The sequence below is a fragment of the Myodes glareolus genome, chromosome 9 (assembly GCF_982192425.1).
Source record: "Myodes glareolus chromosome 9, mMyoGla1.1, whole genome shotgun sequence".
NCBI lineage: Eukaryota > Metazoa > Chordata > Mammalia > Rodentia > Cricetidae > Myodes > Myodes glareolus.
In genome coordinates, this window is record NC_142034.1 from 96,812,324 (window position 1) to 96,835,403 (window position 23,080).

General features: G+C 38.8%; 1 protein-coding gene across 3 annotated transcripts in view; it reads right to left on the reverse strand.

Annotated features, from left to right (window-relative positions):
• Crebbp (CREB binding lysine acetyltransferase) overlaps positions 1-23,080 on the reverse strand; it is a 131,348-nt gene that overhangs the window by 95,147 nt on the left and 13,121 nt on the right. For all 3 annotated transcript variants that reach the window (XM_048433064.3, XM_048433062.3, XM_048433060.3), the window contains exon 2: positions 6,459-7,168. In XM_048433064.3, the coding sequence (XP_048289021.3) occupies positions 6,459-7,168 (710 nt within the window). The remainder of the gene's footprint in view (positions 1-6,458; positions 7,169-23,080) is intronic.

The window sequence follows — 23,080 nt, forward strand, 5'->3', positions numbered from 1 at the left end:
ACTATTTTTATTTAAGTCTGTGTGTCTTTGTGCTTATAGGTGCCAGCAGAGGCCAGAAAAGAATGCCAGGTCACCTGGAGCTGGAGCTACAGGTGATTATGAGTTGCCTAAAATGAGTGTTGAGACCTGAACCTGGGTTCTTTGGTAGAGCATCAAGTGCTCTTAATTGCTGAATCATCGCTCCAGCAAAGAATTACATTAATTTTAAGATAATAAATGAAAGAATTTCTGTTAAAATATAAATCGTTCAACTGACCCATGGTTCAAACTGCACAGCTCATGATTAAGAGGACTTAAAGTAGAATATAAAAGGGTTCTGCAACTTACTGAGATTATGTGAAGTTAGTCACTGTCTTAACCTGTTCTATGGAATTTAAAAGCCCTTACTATACACACACATTAGATTTATTTACTTCATACCCTTACTATACCTATTACACACACACACACACACACACTTTGGATTTATTTATTTATTTTATGTATATAAATGCTGGCCTGCTGTATGTGCAAGTTCAGTGCCCACAGAGGTCAGGTCAGAAGAAGGGGTTGGATCCCCGGACCTGGAATCATGGATGGTTGTGAACCACCCACAGGTACTGGGAATTAAGCCTCTGCAAAAACAGCAGGTGGTCTTAAACACTGAGCCATTGCTCATTATTTTAATAAGAAATAAACAGTTGAATCTTTCTTAAAATCAGAGTAAATTCATACTTTTCTGAAAAACACAGTAACAGCTCCATTAATTCAAATGACCAAAGTTCAAAAATAGAAAACAGCCAGAAAAAGTTGACAGAGATTTCAACTCAGTCTGGAGGGGAGAAGCCCTAAGTTTCCAAAGAGAGGAAGACAAAGACAGAAGAGGAGAGTTTCGGGTCCCCATGCTTGCACAGATGATACTGTTCAAGGAACTAAATCATGCCAACATAAACTGTCCGAGACAGAAGAAACTTCTCATCTCTCTGATAGGGTTAACACAGCACTAATAAAGAAAACCTGAAAAGTACAGAAAGAATCACAAGTCAATCTTACTGATGAATATGAAACAAAAATCCTCAAAGAAGGGGCTGGAGACATGTCTCATTGAAAAGAGCATTAGCTGTTCTTCTAAAGGACCTGAGTTCAATTCCCAGAATCCTCATCAGGCAGCACACAGGAAATCTGATATTTTCTTCTAGTCTCCCCAGATACCTGCACTAACATGCACATATCCACACAAATATATACATGTAATTAAAACTAGTAAAATTCACTCAGGAAGCAGAAGCAGAGGGGTTTCTGTGAGTTCAAGGCCAGTCAAAGCTACAGAGAAATCCTGTCTTGAAAAACCAAGTAAATGAACGAAAGAAATCTTAAGGAAAAAAAAAAACTAGAGAAACACTAATAAAATTCAGCAATTACATTAAGTTTTAATTTTTACAATTACAAATTTGATTCAGTTTAGTATGAAGAAACCTGGTAATCAAAGTAAAAAGATCTTACAATAGTTACTACAGATGTAAGAAATGAGTATAATAAAACCTAACATTTAACACGAGAGACTGTGCCCCAATTTTAAAATACATAGCTGCCTCTGGCTGCAAATTAAAGCTCACATTCTCCTTAAAACACTAGACAAACTTCTAAAACACAGACGCCCAACAGGCATAAACATCAACAAAAATATCGGCAAGGATAAGACAAAAATATCAATAATGCAGAAGAATGTCTACTTGGAAACCCCAAGAGAATCTGCTGGAGAAATACTAAGAAGAAAAGAAGTTCACAAACTGGCCAGACTCTAATGACACCTGTACATTAATCCCTGCACTAAAAGAGCCAATTAAATAATAAAATGGAACTTGCCCCTCAATAACAAGAAAACCCATAATAAATCGAAAAACAGAAGTGTACTATACAAGGCAGTCACTTTGTCATTAAGAATCTGGTTCCCCCCCCCCGTGTGTGTGTGGGGGGTGCTTGTATAGAGTGCACTTATGTGTGCAGGTGCATATGGAAGCCAGAAGGCAACCTTGAATGTCACTCCTCAAAAGCTGTCTACTTCACTTTCCTGAGACGGTATTTCATTGGTCTCATGCTCATTAATTAGACTAGGCTGGCTGGCACCAAGTCCTAGGGATCTGGTTATCTCTACCTCCCCAGCCCAGCCTGGGTGCTGGGGACTAAATTCACATCCTCATGCTTGTGTAGAAAGCACATTACTGACCAACCTATTTCTCAATGGAAAAAGTTTTTACATTTACCTAAAAGAGTGGTCCTTATCCCCATCTGCCATGAAAATCATCTGAGGAATATAAATTCTAAGCATATCCGGCCATGCCCTAGAGAGTCTAACCTAGTTGGTCATCAATGAGGTTCAGACATTAAGTGTCTTTAAAATTCCCCAGGTAATTCTAATGTGTGGCCAGGGCTGAGAACCACATGTGCATTGACCGTTACCCTCATGAACAAAAAGTGACTGAACAGCTAGGATGACTTTCTGCCACAGACACAGCCAAAGATTAATAACTAATGCAAAACACTAACTGAGGGAAGATGGACTACCAATATCTAAAAACTACTATCAGTTGAAAAAAAAATACTGGATTGTTCTTTGGTTAAAATTAACTTTTTTGTGAATCTCTGTTTATTGGGCCTCATGCTTACTAAACAAGTGCTATACCATAACCAAAAGTGAGGTCAAGATTCAAGAAATAAGGAGAAAAAAGAAAATACTTTTACTTTTTTAAGGAGACACAATGATAATCTTGATTAAATTGTCCATGTTGGTCTCCAACTCTGGAACACAAACCACCCTATTACCTCTGTGTATCAAGCTGTTAACACTACAAGTGTCACCACAACCAACACAAAAGAATATATCTATAGTTTGGAATAGGGAAAGTACTTTTGAATGCGATAAATAATCTAAAGGCAATAAAAGGAAAAAAATAGATACAAACTGAAAATATACACTTGATAAAATGTGACAAGCATACTGTAAACTTTTTTGACTAATTTGATAAAATAAAAAGAGGGAAAGATGTCTACTGAAAGTCTTAAACTTTCAATACTTAAAGAATAATAAGCTAAGGCCAGGAGGTGCACACCTTGAATCACAGCACTAGAGACACAGAGACAAGCAGATCTCTGTGAGTTCAAAGCTGGCCTTCACAGTGAATACAAGGCCTGCTAGCACTGTACAGTGAAACTGTCTCAAAATAAAGAATAATAAGCTATAGGTCAGAGGTAGGACACATGTAGATACCAGAGTTGGATCCCTAGTACTAGCTAGGCAGGCAAGCAGACACGTACCCAAGTGCACACACTCAGCACACAGGTACATACAAAAATGAGACAATAATTTGCAAATTTATGGAAACATCATAATAAAAATAAGTTGAGTAGAATTACAAGTGTAAGAATACTAATATCTAACAACATCTAATGTTAGCAAGGATTTAGATAGATTCATTCAACATGGATAACGCTGAAATTTGCACAACATTTTTCAAAATCTTTGGTAAAATCTATCTTCTTTTTAAAGTTTTGTTTTTGTTCTAAATAAGGTCTCACTTTGTAGTACTGGCTAGCTGAGAAAGTGCTGTTTATCTCAAGGAGGTCTCAAACTTGGCAATAATCCTCCTTGCCTTGTAAATGCTAGAATTACAAGTTGTTTATTTTAAATATCAGTATTATTTCATTAAAAATTCCCTCACTAGGGCTGGAGAGATGGCTGAATAATGTAAGAGCAATTGCTGCTCTTTCAGAGAACTAAAGTTCAGTTTCCATCACCCACAACAGGTATCACACATCAGCCTATATTTCAAATTCCAGGGGATCTGATGCCTCTGCAGAGACTCACACATGTAGCATATACACATGAGACAAACACATAAACTTAAAAAAAATTAACCACACTTCCAAAATTTGTAGATGGAAGTTTCTGTCCCACCTGGTCCCATGGCAGTTCAGTTCCAAAAACACAGAGGCTTATATTAATTATAAACTGTTTGGCCTATTAGCTAAGGCTTATTATTAACTAGCTGTTACAACTTAAATTAACTCGTAATTCTTGTCTAGACACATGGCTTGGTACCTTTTCCTAGTAAGGCATTTTCATCTTGCTTCTTCTGTGTCTGGCTGGTGACTGCATCTCTGCCTTTCCTCTTCCCAGAATTCTCTTAGTCTGATTGCCCCGCCTATACTTCCTGCCTGGCTAATGGCCAATCAGAAGTTTATTAAAACAAATTAGTTATTAGTAACAAATCTTTACAGTATACAAGAGCGTTATCCCACAGCACTTATTCACTTGCACAAGGATATAAATGTACAAAATTATGTATAAAACAATGGCAACAGTGAAACACTAAAACAATCAAAGTATCTAGTCCATAGAGCGCATATCCTATACCAAACCAGATACTACTACGGTCCTATAAAGAATGAAAGAACCATATCTAACTGAGGTTGTTAAGTGTAGAGCAGAGTTGTCTAGATCTTTTGCAATATGTAATACCATGGAACCTCAAGTTTAATGAAATGAAGGCTTGCATTGTTCTATAAATAGGAACTAGAGGGATGCCTGTAATTAAGAGCACTTGTTCCTGCAAAGGACCCAGGATCGATTCCCAGACCACATGGCAGCTAACTCCAGTTTCGGGAGATCTACCACTCTCTTCTGGCCTCCATGGGCACTGTACACATGTGACACACAGACATACGTACAGGCAAACACCCATATATAAACAAATTTCTTAAAACATTGTTTTGTAAATACTAATTTTAAAGAAACTCTTAGGCACGCATGATGGCAATCTCTGTAATCACAGTACTTAGCCAACCCATGCAGAAGACAGTCACAAGTCAGCCTGTTCTACACAGCCAGTTTAGACCAGCTATGGTTACAAAATAAGACCCTCTCTCAAAAAACCAAGTGGGGCCCTTTCTAATTTTTAAGACTTTTCAATAATCCTGAAACCAAAATGTTTGACAACTGTTGTTATGACAGTTCTAGATTTTAAGCATAATCCCAGTTCTCTAAAAAAAAAACAATTAATTACTTTTTAAACTGAATTAGAAGAGTTCAATAATTGATCTACCTAGAGGCAAGAAGCTCATCAAAAATCTCCTCGTAATACAACTGTGAAAAGAGTGCACAACACACACACAACACACACTTCTGCCAAGTACAACTACAAGTAAGCTTATGTTCACCCTCTACTAACTTAAAAAAAAAGGTTAATGCAATTTTAATGTTAGGAATTACTTCACTTTTATTTCTTAAGTTAAAAAACAAAACATTTTCTTATCAATGAGAGCCTGAAGAATTTACACCAGTCTGCCCATATTCTCAACTCTCTAGAAAATTATATTCTAGGCATTTCTCCTTTGCCCTTCTTTACGACTAATCAAATTCACAGAACAGTCCTCCTGGAATTTGTTGAACTGCATGGCTGCCATTCAAAAGTCTTGGGTCACATAGCCTCTAAAAGGTTTGGTATTTCAATGGCAATTAGCCTGTGTTTTTCTCTCTCTGTATCCTTCTCTCATCAGTCTCCATCTGTTAGCTGCATCACATCTTGTTACTATCCTTCCCTCTTTTCCAAGTTTAGACCCTGTTATATACAGTAGTTGCAGGGCTGGCTGCTGGCTGCAAACTCCAGCTCAGGCCTTTCTCTAGAACAGACATGGAGACCATGCAGAACAACCTTGGAACTATCCAGAGAGCTCTGAAAGCCCAGAGTGTTGGGCTTCAGTGAGTCAACCTCTCCAACAAGTTCTCAGATGATGCTCGTACTGCTTATTTGAGGACCCCTACTTTGAGAACCACTGCTCTGATGTTTTCGCTGGGACACAGGGTCTACAACCCCCTGGATCTACTCAGTCCCTCTTCACTATCAACAGTGGCAAGAGCTAACCACCTTAAAACATAGATTCTTTATGAGTAAAATGGAGACTGTGACAATAAACATATTGCCAAGTGTTGTAAAGAAAAGGGCAGACAGGAGGATGTACTTCATCAGCTGAGTAAATAAGCATCCTTTATCAGATCATCCAATGCATTAATATGTTGATTCTCAGCAGAAACTGCCCTTCAACTGTGTGGTCCCATTTCTGCATGTTTTCCTCAAAGATTAAAAATTGGCAATCAGTGACACACATCTGTAATCTCAGCACTTACAAGGCTGCAGAAGGAGGTTCATGAGTTGAGGACAGACTAGGCTGCATGGAAGTTCAAAGCTAGTCTCGGTTTACTCAACAAAATACAATCTCAAAAAAATTTTTTTCATTTTAAATACAAGAGGTAAAGATTTTTTTTTATCTGAAAGGGACTCCAGAAAAAAAATTATCTGTCTCTTTCATGTGACATGTGCAACTCTCAACAGAAGGGATAAAAAGGAGTCACATAGCCCCATGCTGCCATGTTACATGCCCACCATCAGTCAAGAAGCATTCAAACACTTCAGCTAACTTACCTTGGTCATGCCTCCTGCCTGCGCCGTATTCAGTCCAGCATGGCTGGCCATTTGTGGGGAAACCTGTGTCAAGGTCTCAGCCAGCACACTGCTTGTGGTCCCCTGCATGGTTGGAGCAGGGTAGGGCATTCCAGCTCCTCTTCCTCTTCCAGCAGCCCCAAGAGATCCATTCATGACTTGAGCCTGCCCTTGTTGAGCCTGATTCATTAAGCTATGGCCAGAGTTACTATTGAGAAGTCCTGGGTGGGTCTGGTTGAAGTTAGCATTCATGCAGATCCCAGGTCCAGTCTGTGATGTGGCAGGGCTACTGGTCACCAGCCCCACTTGCTTTTGTGCTTGCGGATTCAGTGCTTGGGAGGCAGGGGGGGTGGGCCCAGAGGTGCTGGCGGTCTGTTTGGGCAGGCTAGGAGTTGATGAGTCTCCCTGGTTCAGAGGGCTCTTGCCCATGGCACCCAGGCTGGCCATGTTTGTACTGTTCGGCTGCCCCTGAGCCTGGCCACCAAGGCCCTGTTGTACAGGGCTGCTGGCACTCACATTTCCTATCCCTGGGTTGATGCTAGAGCCACTGCCTCCTCTAAGAAGCTCCGACAGTTGTTTATGTTTGGATGCAGCATCTGGAACAAGGCTCCCACTGTTTAAAAGGCTTAATTCTCCATTAGGGATCAGCTCATCAGGAAGATCATTTTCCAAGTCAAACAATGATCCAAAATCTAGAAATTAAACAGAAATGGAAATGAGAATCTAACAAAATGTAACAGTTCTCCAACTGACATGTTACTATGATCTTAATCTAATGGAGTGTTTCACACAGACCACTAGTGAGCGCATCAAGAGTATTTATCAAACCAATCTGAAGAGTAAAAAAAAAAAAGAAAAAAAAATTTTTTTTTCAAATTCAGAAAAAGGGATCATCAAACAATTATGAGGAAGGGCCAGTTCTTTTCTAAAAATCAAATCCCAAAACAGTAATTAAACAGTATGGTACAAAGGAAAACTCAGATATACAAATTAAAGAATAATAACAAATTTTTAAAAATTTACTAAATTAAAATGTTAAAATGCTTTTAAGAATGCATGAAACCAGATGAGGTGATACATACAGGTAATCCCAGCACTTGACAAGTGGAAATGGGAGAATCAGAAGTTCAAAGTCAATCTTGGTAATTATAAATATATAGAGTTCAAAGCAATCTTAAGCTACATGAAGTCATGTATTAAAAACTAGAAAGTAAATTGAAGATGGGCGGTGGTGGCATATGCCTTTAATCCCAGCACTCAGGAGGTAAAGGCAGGTGGATCTCTGTGAGTTTGAGGCCAGTCTAGTATACAAAGTAAGTTCCAGGACAGCCAGAGCTATACAGAGAAACCCTCCCTCATAAATAAATAAGGGATGTGCAAAATAAATAAATAAATAACTAGATATGAATTCTATAAGGATCAATTTAGGGGAAATTAAACTCAACCTAAACAACTGCATATTTGAAACATATTTAAACTATTTTAAAAATTTTTAGTTTTTCAAAGGGTTGAAAATACATGTATAAAAAGACAGAAACAGAGCTGGGCGGTGGTGGCGCACGCCTTTAATCCCAGCACTCGGGAGGCAGAGGCAGGCAGATCTTTTTGAGTTTGAGGCCAGCCTGGTCTACAAGAGCTAGTTCCAGGACAGGCTCCAAAGCTACAGAGAAACCCTGTCTTGAAAAACAAAAACCAAATTAAAAAAAAAAAATAGAGAAATTAAAAAGTGGCTACAACAGTCAAACTTAGTTATCCTTGCACTACATGAGAAAGATGATCACACAGGAAAATGGGGAGCACAATGACTCCTGGTATAAATGGGCAAGGCACGTAAACAAGGCAACCATCCAAAAAAAGATAAAACATTAAACAGGTCAGTAAACAAACTAAAATACAAGAAATTTCCTTTTCTTGGCTCCTTTCGAAGTAACCCTCCTCTGCAGTGTAATCTTATGTGTATCACCTCTGTTCCTTCATTCCCCAACCTCCAGTGTGTTCTTTAGCTGTCTGTCTATGCATGTGCAAAGAACGAAGTGTGCAAACTATGGTCACCACAATGCTATTTGTAACAGGAAGAGAAAAAGAAACCAAAAAATAGCACCCAAAGGCAATTCAACCTAATGAGATTCAACAGATGAGACTCCCTGTACCAGAATCCCAAGTCTTCTACACTAGCGCTCCATGCCAACCGTACAACTTTGGGTATCTTACTCTGTCTGTACTTCATACTCTCCTTATCTAGAAGACAGAGCAATAATGACTCCTACACTAGTAGGGGTGTTCTGGGTACTAGATGAATTAATGAATGGAAATCACTGAGGTCTGTGGGTAATAATAACTTAACAAGAATTTGCTATTCTAGTCGGATAGGTGGTGGCAGACACCTTTAATCCCAGCACTTTGGGAGGCAGATCTCAAGTTCTTTGGGAGGCTGTCCTCAAGTTCCAGGACAGCTAGAGCTACAGAGAAATCCTGTCTCAAAAACAAACAAACAATTACTATTACAAAGCTTAATAAACAGCTGTACATTACAAAATGTTTTAAGTAATTATGATATAGTAATTATTAGTAATTACATTATATATAATTACTATATATAGTAATTACATTTCTATAGTAAGAAATGTAAGAATATATATGTACATTATGGAAAAGCGTGAAAATGGAAAAAACATACAAATGGTACACATGTAAATTAGAACAATGGCTGGAATGTAACTAGTCAAAAATAAAACTACTGAGGCAGTGAATGCAATGTTGAGTATGGGAGGCTTTCTTTTTTAAAAAACTGCCACCTGCTATCCTTTAGAAATTTAAGAACGTTAAGCCAGAGTAGCAGACCATACATTCTAGCTGCCCAATCCTCTCCTACCACAATCACCTTTCACTGTAGACAAACCCATGAAGCTCTGAAGTGGCTAGCTGGGAGCATCCTGAGTAAGGGTAGCATCTTCCCTGGCCATAGGAAGAAAACTGGCTGGATAAGAAAAGCACCAGGGCCACATTCTAGTGCAGGAGACACAATCCCACCAAAGCTTGTTAGCCAAAATAATCTGTTAAAGGTTTTCCTTCTTATTAGCAAGAGTTACTCAAAAAAAAAAAAGTCTCCCTTTTCATCACTAGATTTCTTCATGAGCCTATTAAAACCATCTTGCAACCAGGAAAAAAGTCACCACCACCCATCCACACTGGATGGACACAGGGAGGAAAAAAAGGAAAAAGAAAGGCAGCATCTAAATTGGTAGAAATTTAACTGATGGAGCTGGAGCACAGAAATTAAATTGATGGAGCACAGTAGAAAGACTGGTCTTTCAGGACCCTTAATTTAGGTACCAGAATCCATGTCGGACAGCTCACAAGAGTCTGTAATTCTAGCTCCAAGGGGATCTAATGCATTCGGCCTCCACAGGAGTACTCACACACACACACGTGCACGCGCGTACACACACACACACACACCTACATATAATTAAGAAATAAAATAAGCATTTTTAACAACTAAATTGGTAAAGTCTAAACCGCTAAATTATCCAGCCTGGAACCTTCCTACCTTCAAGTGTCTTGTTTTATGAGAAAATATACTTTGTAGAGATAAAAACATTAACCTTGACTTCTAATTCAGATGTTTCAGCTGGTACCTCTGGGTACACACTTTTTTAGCCATTAACACAAGTTAGAGCTGTGGTGTGTATAATCCTTCTGTATTCTCTCTTGGATGAAAACCACACTCCAGCTCCACTCAGATATTCAACAGTACTACACAGACTTCCTTAGGTTATCCCTGAAGAACTGCCAAGTCCTTCTTTGACCCCCCCCCCAACATTCTCTGAATCTACTAGTCTAGCAAGTCAATTCTAACACAATGCTATAGCTTCCCACATGACTATACTAAATGAGGTACAACATACAGAATAAACACAGATGCACATGGGTTTTGCAGTACTCATGTGAATAAAAAAATTCATTTTCTTCTCAGGACTTTGGTGTGTATTGCCTAAAAGCATTACACCCTTTTATACATAATCACAGTACACTTGCCAAATTCAGGAAGTGTAACAGAGTTACATTAACATACTAACCCTAGTCAAACTTCATGGTTATTCCAATAATGCCTTTTATCACATTCCTTTCCCTTATGAAAAGTCAATTTAGAATTCCTGATATCCCTGTCATCTTAATCTATCTTAGCCACTTGTTTCTGTAAGTAACATTGCCATTTATTTGTTTGTTTGTTTGTTTGTTTGGTAGCAGGTCCTTCATACAGGGTGCCTAAGGGATCACTGGCTTGTCAATTTGAAGAAAGGATCTTATACGTAAAGAGCAGACCACCCAGAGGATTCTCTTATTTCCTACTGGGTCCACCCATAGTTCTTAGCTACAAAATTATCTGAAACTTGGAGATTCACTAAGGTTGCCAGGTACAAATCATACCTGTTGGAAAGCAGTTCAGTGATAGAATGCTTTATATACCATCTGTAAAGTCCTGAGTTTGAGCTCCATTACAGGAAAGGGGGTCAAGTTCACAATAAGCACTCTCTCTACCATAGACAATATTTTATGTTCTACCTTCCAGACTGCTTCTCGACCTCATCCTGGCTCACACACATTTACTCTATCCCTCCCTCCCCACTTCTCTCTCTCTCTCTCTCTCTCTCTCTCTCTCACACACACACACACACACACACACACACACACACACACACTTTTAGTGCTTTGAAGGCGGTGATTTTTACTTATGTGTGTGTGGCAGGGAGTGAAGGGTGCACATTGGTGCAGTGCCCAGGGGACTAGACGAGAACTGGAGTAACAGGCAGTGGTAAGCTACCTGAAATGGGTGTTTGGAATCCAACTCCTCTGTAAAAGCAGTACTCATTCTTAACTTAGCTATCTATCTCTCCAGTCAATTGTTTTGCAGAAGGTCCTTCATATGGCTGCCTCTTCAGGATCACTGGATTGTAAATTTCAAGAAGGGAATCTGATTCTGGAAGGGCAGACAACCCAGAAGCTTCTCTTGACTAGTCAGAACTTTGTTTTTTTCTTTTTGGTTTTTCGATACAGGGTTTCTCTCTGTAGCTTTGAAGTCTGTCGTGTAACTAGCTCTGTAGTCCACACTGGCTTCAAACTCACCTGCCCCCCCCCCGCCCGCCCGCCCCAGTGCTGGGGTTAAAAGCGTGTGAAGCCTCCTGTTTTCAATGTAGTTCTCCTCAATCCTTGAGCGAGAACAGGAAACTTTATCCAAACCAGTAAGTCAAGTATGCCAAAATCTGGTTTCCTTCCTATCTGCCTGGGATAGAATGAGGAGACCATGTCAGACACCGAAACAGCAAATAAAACCTAAGAATCTCCCTGTGGACTCTTTTAAGCATCTCAAGAAAATGTTTAGGTTAAATTCACCGGGCCGTATCAGGACCCCTTCTTGATGAGGACAATGGAAAGGGGGAACCCAGGAATTCAGATTCCCCACTTAACACCTGGCCACATGTCCTTCAGGCAAACTACTCTTCTTCATCTTAAAACTCATACCCACAAAGTAGAGATAATCACATGGAAGACTTATATGATGATAAAAGTTGGACTAGGACATTCTGTGCCACAGATAGAGGTTAATCTATAATAACCTGAAGACAACGAGGTATGGTGACACACACTTTAATATACCACATGCAGGAGGCAGAGGCAGCAAAGCCCTGTCTAAAAAGTAAACAAATAAATACTTGACCACTTACCTTTAATATTTGCCCACCACTCTACTACTCAACAATCAGACCAGTTTTCATTTACATAGTATTCTACTTCTTATCAAATGCACAAGCACTTTTATAATTGTCAACAGGGTGTTTTCCATGATAATTACTTTGATTTCAGCTTTTACTAATTTGTTACCTTTTGTCTTTCCTGATCACTTTTCTCATCCATTCAACACTTAACAGCTGTTTGGGTGCAGCTCCAGTTGATCAACTGTTCACCTGTTACATCCTCATCTACCAGTACAAATACATGAAACCAGTACAACCAAATGTCCTAGGTGCTGCTTTTTCTGTTTGCTTGTTTGTTTTGTTTGTGTTTGGTTTTTGTTGTTTGTTTTTAAGACAGTTTCTCACTGTGTAGTCCTGGCTCACCTGGAACTCACAACTAGATGTGTCAACCAGGATAACCTTAACTCACAGAGATGTGCCTGTCTTAGCCTCCCATATACTGGGTAGACACCACACCAAGCTCAGGGTGTGGCTCTTTTAAAAGACAGATGGTCTGCAAACAAACCATCACTCCTGTTCTCACCACGTTTTCCTATTCTCTAATATAAAAACTCAAAAGCAAGGGAAGACAACAAGCCAGGACACCATGACATAGCACACCTAGGCTTTCTGTACACCATAGAAACACAACAGTGTGTTGAGTAACAATAATCTAACCCATCTGAAGTCCCTCACGGTCAGCTCAGAGCGACCACTTCAAAGCCCATGCAGTCTCTTTTTCTCTGCCAAACTCCAGAGCCCTGGGAAAATACAAAGCTGAAGTTGCAGACAGGCCCATCAAGGGCCTTTGCCTTTAGCAATAGAAGTCAAGGTCACACATCAAATACCAACACCTCCTATCACAGTTCCTGGCTTGAGACAAGAATGTTTCTTCCCAATGCTGAGGTTTCCTGTCTACCTACCCGAAATCCATATTTTTAAATAAGCTGATATGCTAGAAAATGAGTTTCCCATTTCCACTGAACCACTGTGAAGTCAAGGAGGTAAAAATGTGGAAAAAGAAAAGTGTAAGAACTTAAGACAGAAGACAAAGGATGCTTCACTGTTAGCTGAGAAACCCAAATCAACAATTTGCAAAACTTGCTCAGGTACCAACCAACCACTTCTGAGTGCTCAAAGATAAACGGTACCCTACATGAGCTGTGAGCCAGAAGAGGTGGGTACACATCTGTAATTCCAGCACTCGAGGCTGATGCAAGGTTGCAAGCTCCAGAATAGCCTGGGCTAAAGAGCAAGATTCTACACAGAAGAGTCAAAACAAAAATCTAGATCTGGCTAGAGAGGAAGAATAGGAGAAATATTAAGGGGGGGAGGGAGGAGAGGGGAAAGAGGAGGAGAAAGTAAGAGGGAAGGGGAGGAGAAAAGGAGTGAAGGAAGAAAAGGAAGACACCAAGATAGAAACATCAGTATCTCAAATTTAACAATGAACTACTAATACTAATACTAATACTAATACTAATACTAATACTAATACTAATACTAATACAGATACTAAGGGGGAGAGGGGGGAGCAGATCATTTTACACAGTCAACCACCAGGATTAACCAAGCACAAAGACCTGTGACTGTAGTCTTAGTCACTTGGAATGCACAGCCCAGAGAATTACCAAACATCAAGACTATTCTTAAAAAGTCCCAGGTGTAGAAATATACAACTGTAATCCAAGTTTTTCAGGAGACTGAGACAGAATAAAAAACTCAACACCAGCCTGGGCAATTTACCAAAACTTAAAAATAATAAAATGGGGAAAACTTAAGGCTCAACTGTAGAACACCTGCCTAGCATATTCAAGGTCCTGGGTAAAATTCTTAGAACCCCAAACAAACAACAAAAAGCAAGTAAGTGGTTGATCAATGTGCGCAGCCAATAATATCTGACAGGGGTTTCATATGCACCAGTCAACAAATCACACACAAAACACACCTTCTTTGGATTTTCTAAAATACCCTCTTTTCTTGACAAGCACGGCATACATAATTCCTGCACCTGGGAGGTGAAGACAGGAAGATTAAGAGTTCAAAGCCAGACAACTCTGTTGAAACACTGTTGCAAAAACTCAAAAAAAAATTAAATAATAAATAAAAATTAAGGAGATGGCTCAGCAACAAAGTACTTGCCAGATAATTATAAAAGTTCAAGGGGTTGGAGAGATGGCTCAGCGGTTAAGAGCATTGCCTGCTCTTCCAAAGGTCCTGAGTTCAATTCCCAGCAACCACATGGTGGCTCACAACCATCTGTAATGAGGTCTGGTGCCCTCTTCTGGCCTGCAGGCATAAACGCAGACAGAATATTAGATACATAATAAATAAATAAATATTTTTTAAAAAGTTCAAATCCTAGCACTCAAGTTTTTTGGGGTTTGTTGTTGTTGTTGTTTAAAAAGGAAGGTATAGTGCTGGGTACTAGTAATCCTAGCACTGGGGAAACACAGGCAGATATCTGGGGTTCACTGGCCAGCCAGCCTAAAGAAAGTCAGTGAGCCTAAAGAAAGTCCCTATCTTCAAAAACATGGAGCACAGAGCTCCTGAAGCATGATACCTGAATGGTGGGAGAGAATTGTCTGTAATCTGTCAATCATATTTTAAATAAATGCTGATTGGCCAGGCAGGAAGTATAGGTGGGAAAACCAGACAGGAAGTAGAGGTGATGCAATGAGAACAGGAGAATTCTGGGAAGTAGGAAGCTCCCTCCGCCATTCCTGCCCAGACCACCCAAGAAGCAACATGTGAGCTGACAGCTGAAAACGTACCAAGCCATATGGCTAACATAATATAACATAGATCAGAATAATGGGTTAATATAAACTACAATAGCTAACAAGAAGCCTGAGCTAATGGGCCAATCAGTTTTATAATCTTATGGAGTCCTCTGTATGATTTTCTTTGGGGTATGCCAGCTGCGGGGTTCCAGGCGGGACAGATACACCAATGAGTCGGCCTTCATGTTACACCTGTAGGCAACCTCTGGCCTTTACACACATACACAAACATAATACAAACTTAAAAAATCAAAAATAAAGTACTATCTTAAAATCTTTTACATTTAGAGGCTCCAATTCTCTGTACTGACAGAACTGGCATCTGTACAAAGCATGCTGACAAACCATTTTATCGTACCTTCTACTAGCCACAATGAATTCTAGAACAAAATGAATTCTTGTGCTCTACTGACATATCAAACAAGTTGTAAAAGTTATACTACCAACTTCACTTTGTTACTCAGGCGGGTACAAGATCTGTGAAAGCATTGAGAAGCTGTATGTCTGGCTCACTACTGTCAATTTAGTGCCTTAGCATAAAATGCCAGTAACAGGTATTCAATAAACAGTATAAGTGCATCAATTACACAAAGCCAATTTTAGCAGCTTCTTATCTTGTCGAATATATAAAACAATAGCCGTAACATTTATTGCTACAATTTAAAAACAGAACAAAAACTAATAAATTCTCTTGGAATGTTACGTTTTTTGACTAATCTTTCTCTTTCCACTTCTTACATTGCAAGGGAGATTCTGGCGTCCTAGAATCCTTCACTCTATGGCTACACCTCAGCATTCATAAGACCAGATCCTGACGCTGACACAAAGGCTAGCCATAGAGGAAGAAACGGTATTGGGAGAAACAAATGCTGGGTTTAATTTTTAATTATGTGTAAGTTCAAATCACAACTGTCATTACCATTGCTCTTTCTGACCTTACAGGCAGACTATCCAAAGGATCATAGCTGAGGGAACTCAACAATAAACTATATACATCAAGTCTGGCATATAATAAGAGCTCAATAAACATTATTATTGTCACAGTCACTCAAAAGCTGAGAGCTCAACTTAAGACAATGATTATCACACCCATGCTGTAGGACCTAGGTACTACTATGTTCTCTATAGCTCAGCCTTGAAAGCCTCAGCATGAATGACTTAAGCCCATTTTGGAAGAAATAAAGCTTCCTTAGCCTTGGAAATCTGTAGCAATTATAAAAATATATAATGAACTAGTTCTCCAATGACAGAGTGAGGAGAAAGGAGAAAGAGCAGTTTTATTAGCAACTACGCCAGTGAACATTTATCCATGCAATTATACAAGTTCCCAAAAGATACTGAACTTTTCCCCCAGTGACTGTTAGGACATATAAAGCAAATCTCTCTAAAATCTTGTATATTTCTGGCTTCTTTTATGCAGACATGCTACCATACAATTACTACAGAATACTCATATTTTAATTCATTCTGGTTTATTTGGTTTGTTGTTTTTTTTTGGGGGGGGAGTGTTTGCTTTTTAGTTTTTTGGGGGTTTTTTGTTTTAAGACAGGGTCTCACAATATTCTGAATAAGCAGAATTCTGAATCTGTCCTAAAACTCACTATGTAGATCAGGCTGTCCTTGAACTCACAGATATTCATGTTCTCTGCCTCCCAAGTGCTGGCATTAAATAAAGACATGCACCACCATGCCCAGCTTTTTATTCTGAATAGTGATCTGTGTAAAAAAAAAAAAAAATTCATCTCTCCTCCAGCCCTCCCCTAAAGTGGAGAAGAAGTCATCTGTTCCTCTTTGCAGAATGAACTGGCCAGGTTTATCTCAGTCTTGAATAAGTCATGTTACAGGAGCATCCATCCAGAGGCATTCTGAGGCAAAAACCTGCCTAGTAAGCACTTAAAATATTTACATTAGACACACTGCACTATTTGAAGTAAACAAAAGGAAACCAAGCAAGGTATTTACTGAAACCCACTGAATAAAACTGCAGAACCTTAGAAAGTATCATGTAGATCAAAGAGAAATATCTAACTTTAGAAATGTACTTTTAGCTGAGTGGTGGTGGCACACGCCTTTAATTTCCAGCACTTAGAAGGCAGAGGCAGATGGATCTCTGTGAGTTCGGGGCCAGCCTGGCCTGCAAGAGCTAGTTCCAGGACAGGTACGAAAGCTACAGAAAAATCCAGTCCAAAAAAAAAAAGTATTTAAGGGTGTTGCCAAAATGGTTCATTGGGTAAAAATGTTTGCTGCCAACCCTGACAAACTGAATTTGCTCCCCAGAACCCACATGATAGAAACACATACACAATAAACAGATAAATAAAGTAAAAAATTATTTTTAATGCACTTTAAGGTCAGGTACAGTGATTAATAGCTAAAATCCCAGCTGGGAGGCTGAAGCTTACCAACAAGGCTAAGGCCAGTCCGGGTTACACTGAAAGTCCCAGGATAGCCTGGGTTAAAAAATAATACCCTGTTTCAAAATAAATAAAAAATAAAAGGAAAAAAGAAAATCACACTTATACAATTTTCAAGAATTATCTGACCTGAAAAAGATAAACTCTATTTCATACGATTCCACTAAAACGTGAGCACTTTATTGTTTCTGCAGACACACTTCATGACCACTATGCACTAGATAGCAGAAAGCTTGTTTCACTGAACACTTTTTAACTTCCACTTAAGGAATTCAAGACAAGCAAGGTATGACAGTAACACAAGCCCACAATGCAGCACTCTAAGGAGATAGAAGCAAGAGAATCTTCAGTTCTAGACCAGACTGGGCTATTTAACAAGAACTTGAACAAAACAAATCAAAACTTAACCCAAGACCAACTTACCTGAGTGTTCTTTATCCTGTCCTAAACCATTGAGTCCTAGGAACACAGTCACCAGCTATGTTAATTCTGTACACTTAATAGTCAAAGGGAAATGCCATCCCCAGATTACTAAAGCAGCTTAAGTTTGTTTCATCAGTGTGTTCACTACCTCAGCCCTCAGCCCTGCAGAATAGAGAAAAACCTTCATAAATACAAGGATGGTACAGGAGGCTGCTGTCACAGGAGCAGGCCCCCAGATCTATCGTGTATAACCTAGAAGCCCCTATTCGTTACCATGATTGTCTGGGGCAAGGGTAGAAAGAAGGGGTTCATTGTTTTCTGTCAGCATGGCTGAAAGGGATTCAGACCCCAGGAGGATGCGACCAGCTGCCTACCCATGCTACAACTCAACCAGTTGCTAGGGAGAGGATTATCCGATCAAGAACAGTGCTGGAAGAAAAGGAATGTGGGTACTCAGCCAGAACTGGACCAAGAAGCAAGTAATGAGACCAGGTCATGTCAGACTCTGCAGTCACATATCAACATAACAAGCAGACACCAATGGGCTAAGTGGGCCAACAGCTTTGAGTTACAGAACAAGCAGGTAGCAGCACCAAATAAGGAGTAAAGGACAAAGCACATATTCTGGAAATCAAACAAATTTAGAAATATATATGGGCTATTAAGTGTCCAAAACAGGAAATCAATACATTAGGTTTAAAAATAATCCATTAAACACAGGGGATGTCTCTGTGGTATAGAGACTTTGCCTAGTTTATGAAAGGCCTTGGGATCAATTCCCAATACTAAATATTAACAGCAATAACAAATGGGTAAATATATACATAAGAAATTATTATTGGGTGTGGTGTCTTAAGACTGTAATCCCAGCACCTGGGAGGTTGAGGTAAGAGGACTGTTACAAGTTCTAGACCAGCTTGTGTCTCAAAAAAGTCCCACCCACCCCCCAAAAAATCCAAAAAAATTAAGAGGCATAAAAAAATGGAGAACTGTCAGCTGAAGCACCTGAGTATTGAGTCATGTGTGTTAGCTAATGCCCATAATATTTCGGCATTAGAGGCTGAAGCACCAAAAGTTCAAAGACAGCCTGAGCAACATAATAAAACCGTCTATCTAAAAAACTAAAAAGAAAAAATATTATTAATTACTAGACTATGTTAACAAATAAATATAAGCCACTTTGAGACATTTACACTGAGCACATATGTGTTGTACTTTTAAGACTTCTCTAGCATATATGCTTTTGGAGGAGAGAACCAACTGCTGTAAGTTGTCCTCAGACCACCACACATGCACCTACATGCATATATATACACACACATACATGTACTCACAAAATACATTAATCAGTAAAAATAAAAAAATAAATCCACATACGCATATTTTGGTATTTGCAGTTAGGAGAATCTTTTAGATGTGGGGCAGAGATAAGATATGATTGTGCTCTGCCAATAGGTTTGGTTGTCACTTGCTCTGCTACAATCTCCATTTTGTATAGTCTTTGTATTAACATTTTCTGACTGATGCATTATTGGAAAGAATCAATGTCTGATTTTTTTTTAAAATAATGTCAGATTTCTGGACACAAGCAATTTTTATAGTTCTGTACTTTAGATACAAAATGTTACATGTAGATTGTCATGTTTCTTTAGAAAAAGAAAAAAAAAACAGTCCATCTTTAAAGTAGTTTTCCCCCCTTTCCCATCATTTTAAACCCATGTGAAAACAAAATATTTTAAGCTAATACTGATTCGATTTCAGGTTCTCTCCTTCCATGTAGATCTTAAGGATCAAACCCAGGTTGACAGGCTTAGCAGCAGGAACCTCTACTTACTGAGCCATCTCACTGACCCATGTGGAGATTTTGTTTTGTTTTAAGGAAGTGAATGTTTTGAAATACAGATGTAGTTCAGTGGTACAGTACCTGATCTACACAAGGCCCTGGGCTCAGTCTACTGGAATGAAACCAATGAATTCATCAAGTAACAAAAGATGTTTTGATCTGAACTTATGTTTTTAACTAGTTTTTCATTTTTTTTTTTGTTTTATTTTTTAAAAGCAAAGCTTCCATTTCTGTTTATAGTGCTGAGGGCCAATCCCAGGACCTTGCACATGCTTGACCAGTGCTCTACCACTAAGGTACAGAGCAAACTCTGGTTTTGGTTTATTTTTAAAAGCACTTAGAAGAATATAAAATGAAAGAGAAAAGACCTCAGAAATCTGTTTCAATTTTCTGCAAACAATTTCTAGAGACTGCTTAAACTGCACACATGTTCATATATCTTTTATCCCTAAAAAGACTCTTAATTTTCATCTTTGTCTTTTTATTTAATGACTTTCAAACATTGCTGCCTCCTGCATTATCCACCCCTTTCTGCAGTAACCTGTCCTCTCCAGCACACCTGGAAGGACAAGGGGCTCAACTATACTCCAGAGAACCCCTATAATTTAACCCTTTCCTACTTCTGAGTCATTTTCAGTCTTTCATGATCTCAAAATTAATTAAAAGACCCAATGTATTCTCAGGAGAACCAAGTAAGAAATTGATTTTTACTCTGTTTAGTGTAGGTGGCTATTAAGCTACAATTAATCCATCACCTAATAAAGCAGGCAACAAAAGCCAAAGGTTTTAAAATCTTTTCTAGGAACCAAAAACCATAAACAGAACATGAGCATGCCGGCTAAATGACATGCATTTTAATATCAGTAACATGCCTAATATCTGAGATGGTAAGAAATTTCTTAAAACTTCAGTTCTTCCTATTTAAGAGTGCAAAGACTAAAATTATTGATATTTATCTAAGCATAGCACCAAAACTTCATTATTAAATTAAGACAACAGAATTGAGGGGGCTGAAAAGATGGTTCAGCAGTACTTACTTATAGCTCTTGCAGAGGACCCAAGTTCACCAATGTCAAGTAGCTCACAGCCCAGCTCCAAGAAATCCACCACCCTTTTCTAGTCTCCTCAGGCACCCATATACACATATAAATAAAAATAAAATAAACCTTAAAAAGGGAAAGAGAGCTGAGAGATGGCTCAACAGTTAAGAGCATGCACTGCTCTTGCAGAGGACCCAAGTAAAGTTTCCAGCACCCAAGTTAGGCAGCTAACAGCCACCTCTAACTACAGCACCAATGGGATCCATAGACCTTGTCCTCTGGGCAGTAGCACTCATATGCACATCCCCCTACATACACATATTATTTTAAAAATAATAAAAAAAACTTTTAAAAAAAGAAGACAGAATGAGCCCTACTCATGTAATATTAATACTTCCTATTATTCTAAGATATCCATCAGTCCAAAATGCACTTACAATAGGTCAGCATGTACAAAGGAGCCACTTTGGGTAGTGTGTAAAGAACCCACATTTGCTTATGGGTGCACAGTATAGCTCTAAAATGAGAGAGAAGAACTGGTCAAAACTGACTGGCTGTGGGAAAGAAAAGTGATTCCAAGAACAGAAGAAGGGCTTTCATCAAGTATTCTTTTCAAACACAGAATGAATTAATTACCCATTCAGTTTTTTAAATTACTGCAGTATTAGTGCACGAGTATGGGCCATGTTGTATATGGTGTGAATATATATGTAGATACATACTCAAGACCTAGCATGTGAATTTTTTAGAGATCCCTAGTCCCAATTCTTACACTTTCAAGGGGTAGGTACTTTCCCTCACCAAAGTGGGGCTAAGCTAAAAGAAGCCTATTCCACAGATACAAGTTGTGATCTAAAAACTTTATGTAAACTTGCAAAAAAAAAAAAAAAAACCCAAACTGCAATACTTCTTCTCTCAATTATTCTGGAAGTGGTCAATTTTTCAAAAACTGTATTATTCTTTAATCCCTAAAAGGAAGAGCAGAAGTCTTACCAAGTAATAACTCTGGAAAAGCAACCTAAGCCATGAGTATTTCTCAAAGTATCTTCCATCTTTAAAAGGACTTTGTCATAAATATCTTAAAGAAAACTCTAGACAAATGTGAGAAGCAAATGAACTTAGAGCTGCACTGTTCAAAACAATGACCACTAGTTAAAAGAGGTCATCTACTTAATTTTTTGCAAAAATTTAAAATGTAGCCAGGCATAGGCCTGTAATCCCAAGGACTTGACAAATGGAGGCAGAAGAATCAGAAGTTCAAGATAAAACTCAGCTACACAGTGAGTTTGAGACAAGCCTAGGCTACTAAAGACCCTGTTTCAAACAAACAAAAATAAATAATTTAATAAAATTGAATAGTTTCTTACAGAGAAGGCCATCATAAGAACTACGACACTGGTTTCTATTCCTTTTATCTGAATGGTCCCTGAGGAAGCTTCATGAAAAGGTCAACTGTGGCTAAGTCATGCTCTACAAACAACATTCGATCCCCAGAATACAAGACCCTACCCATAGTTTATACCTTTGGTTTTATTTTCAGTATTAGTTGTTTACCAGGTCACAGGACTCAATCTGTAATGACAGTTACAAATTAAGAGGAAAATGCTTTGTCCACCACGTGACAATTTTTACTAGTAAAAAAAAAAAAAACCAAAAAACCAAAAAAAAAATAAATAACCATAGTTAAAATATCAAAGAGAATGAAAAAAAAATCATAACCTCCAATGAAAGACCTTCCCCCACCACAGAGTGTGCAGAAAGAAGAAACCACTCTATTACCGAACTGGGTCTGCTCCCTTAAGAGCTGTAAGTGAGGTAAAGGGGAATGAGAGCTCACTAGCACTCCTCTCAAAAAGCCCACAGCCACTCTCTCTCCAGACACTGCTTTCTTTCTTTTTTTTGTTTTTGTTTTTCGAGACTGGGTTTCTCTGTAGCTTTGGAGCCTGTCCTAGAACTAGCTCTTATAGACCAGGCTGGCCTCGAACTCACAGAGATCTGCCTGCTTCTGTCTCCTGAGTGCTGGAATTAAAAAAAAGGCATGCGCCACCACCGCCTGGTTCAGTTAATGCTTTCTGTAAAAGACAACTTTTACAACTTCTCTGTACTCATTTTTCCTTTTACTCTATAAACCCTAACCCATTACAAACCTTTGCTTTGAAACTGCAACTAGAGACCAGCTACACTTAATTAGAGTTCCATTTCCCAACTGTTCCCAAATAACAAACACAGATCAAGTAAAGTGAGTCACATGATTGTCTGTTTAGTAAGATTTCTGAATCTTAGCTCTCAATTCATTCTTTCTATGACTGGAGTTGAAACTGTCCTAGGCCATGGTACTGGAAGTAAAACAGGAAAAGACAGCAACTTCC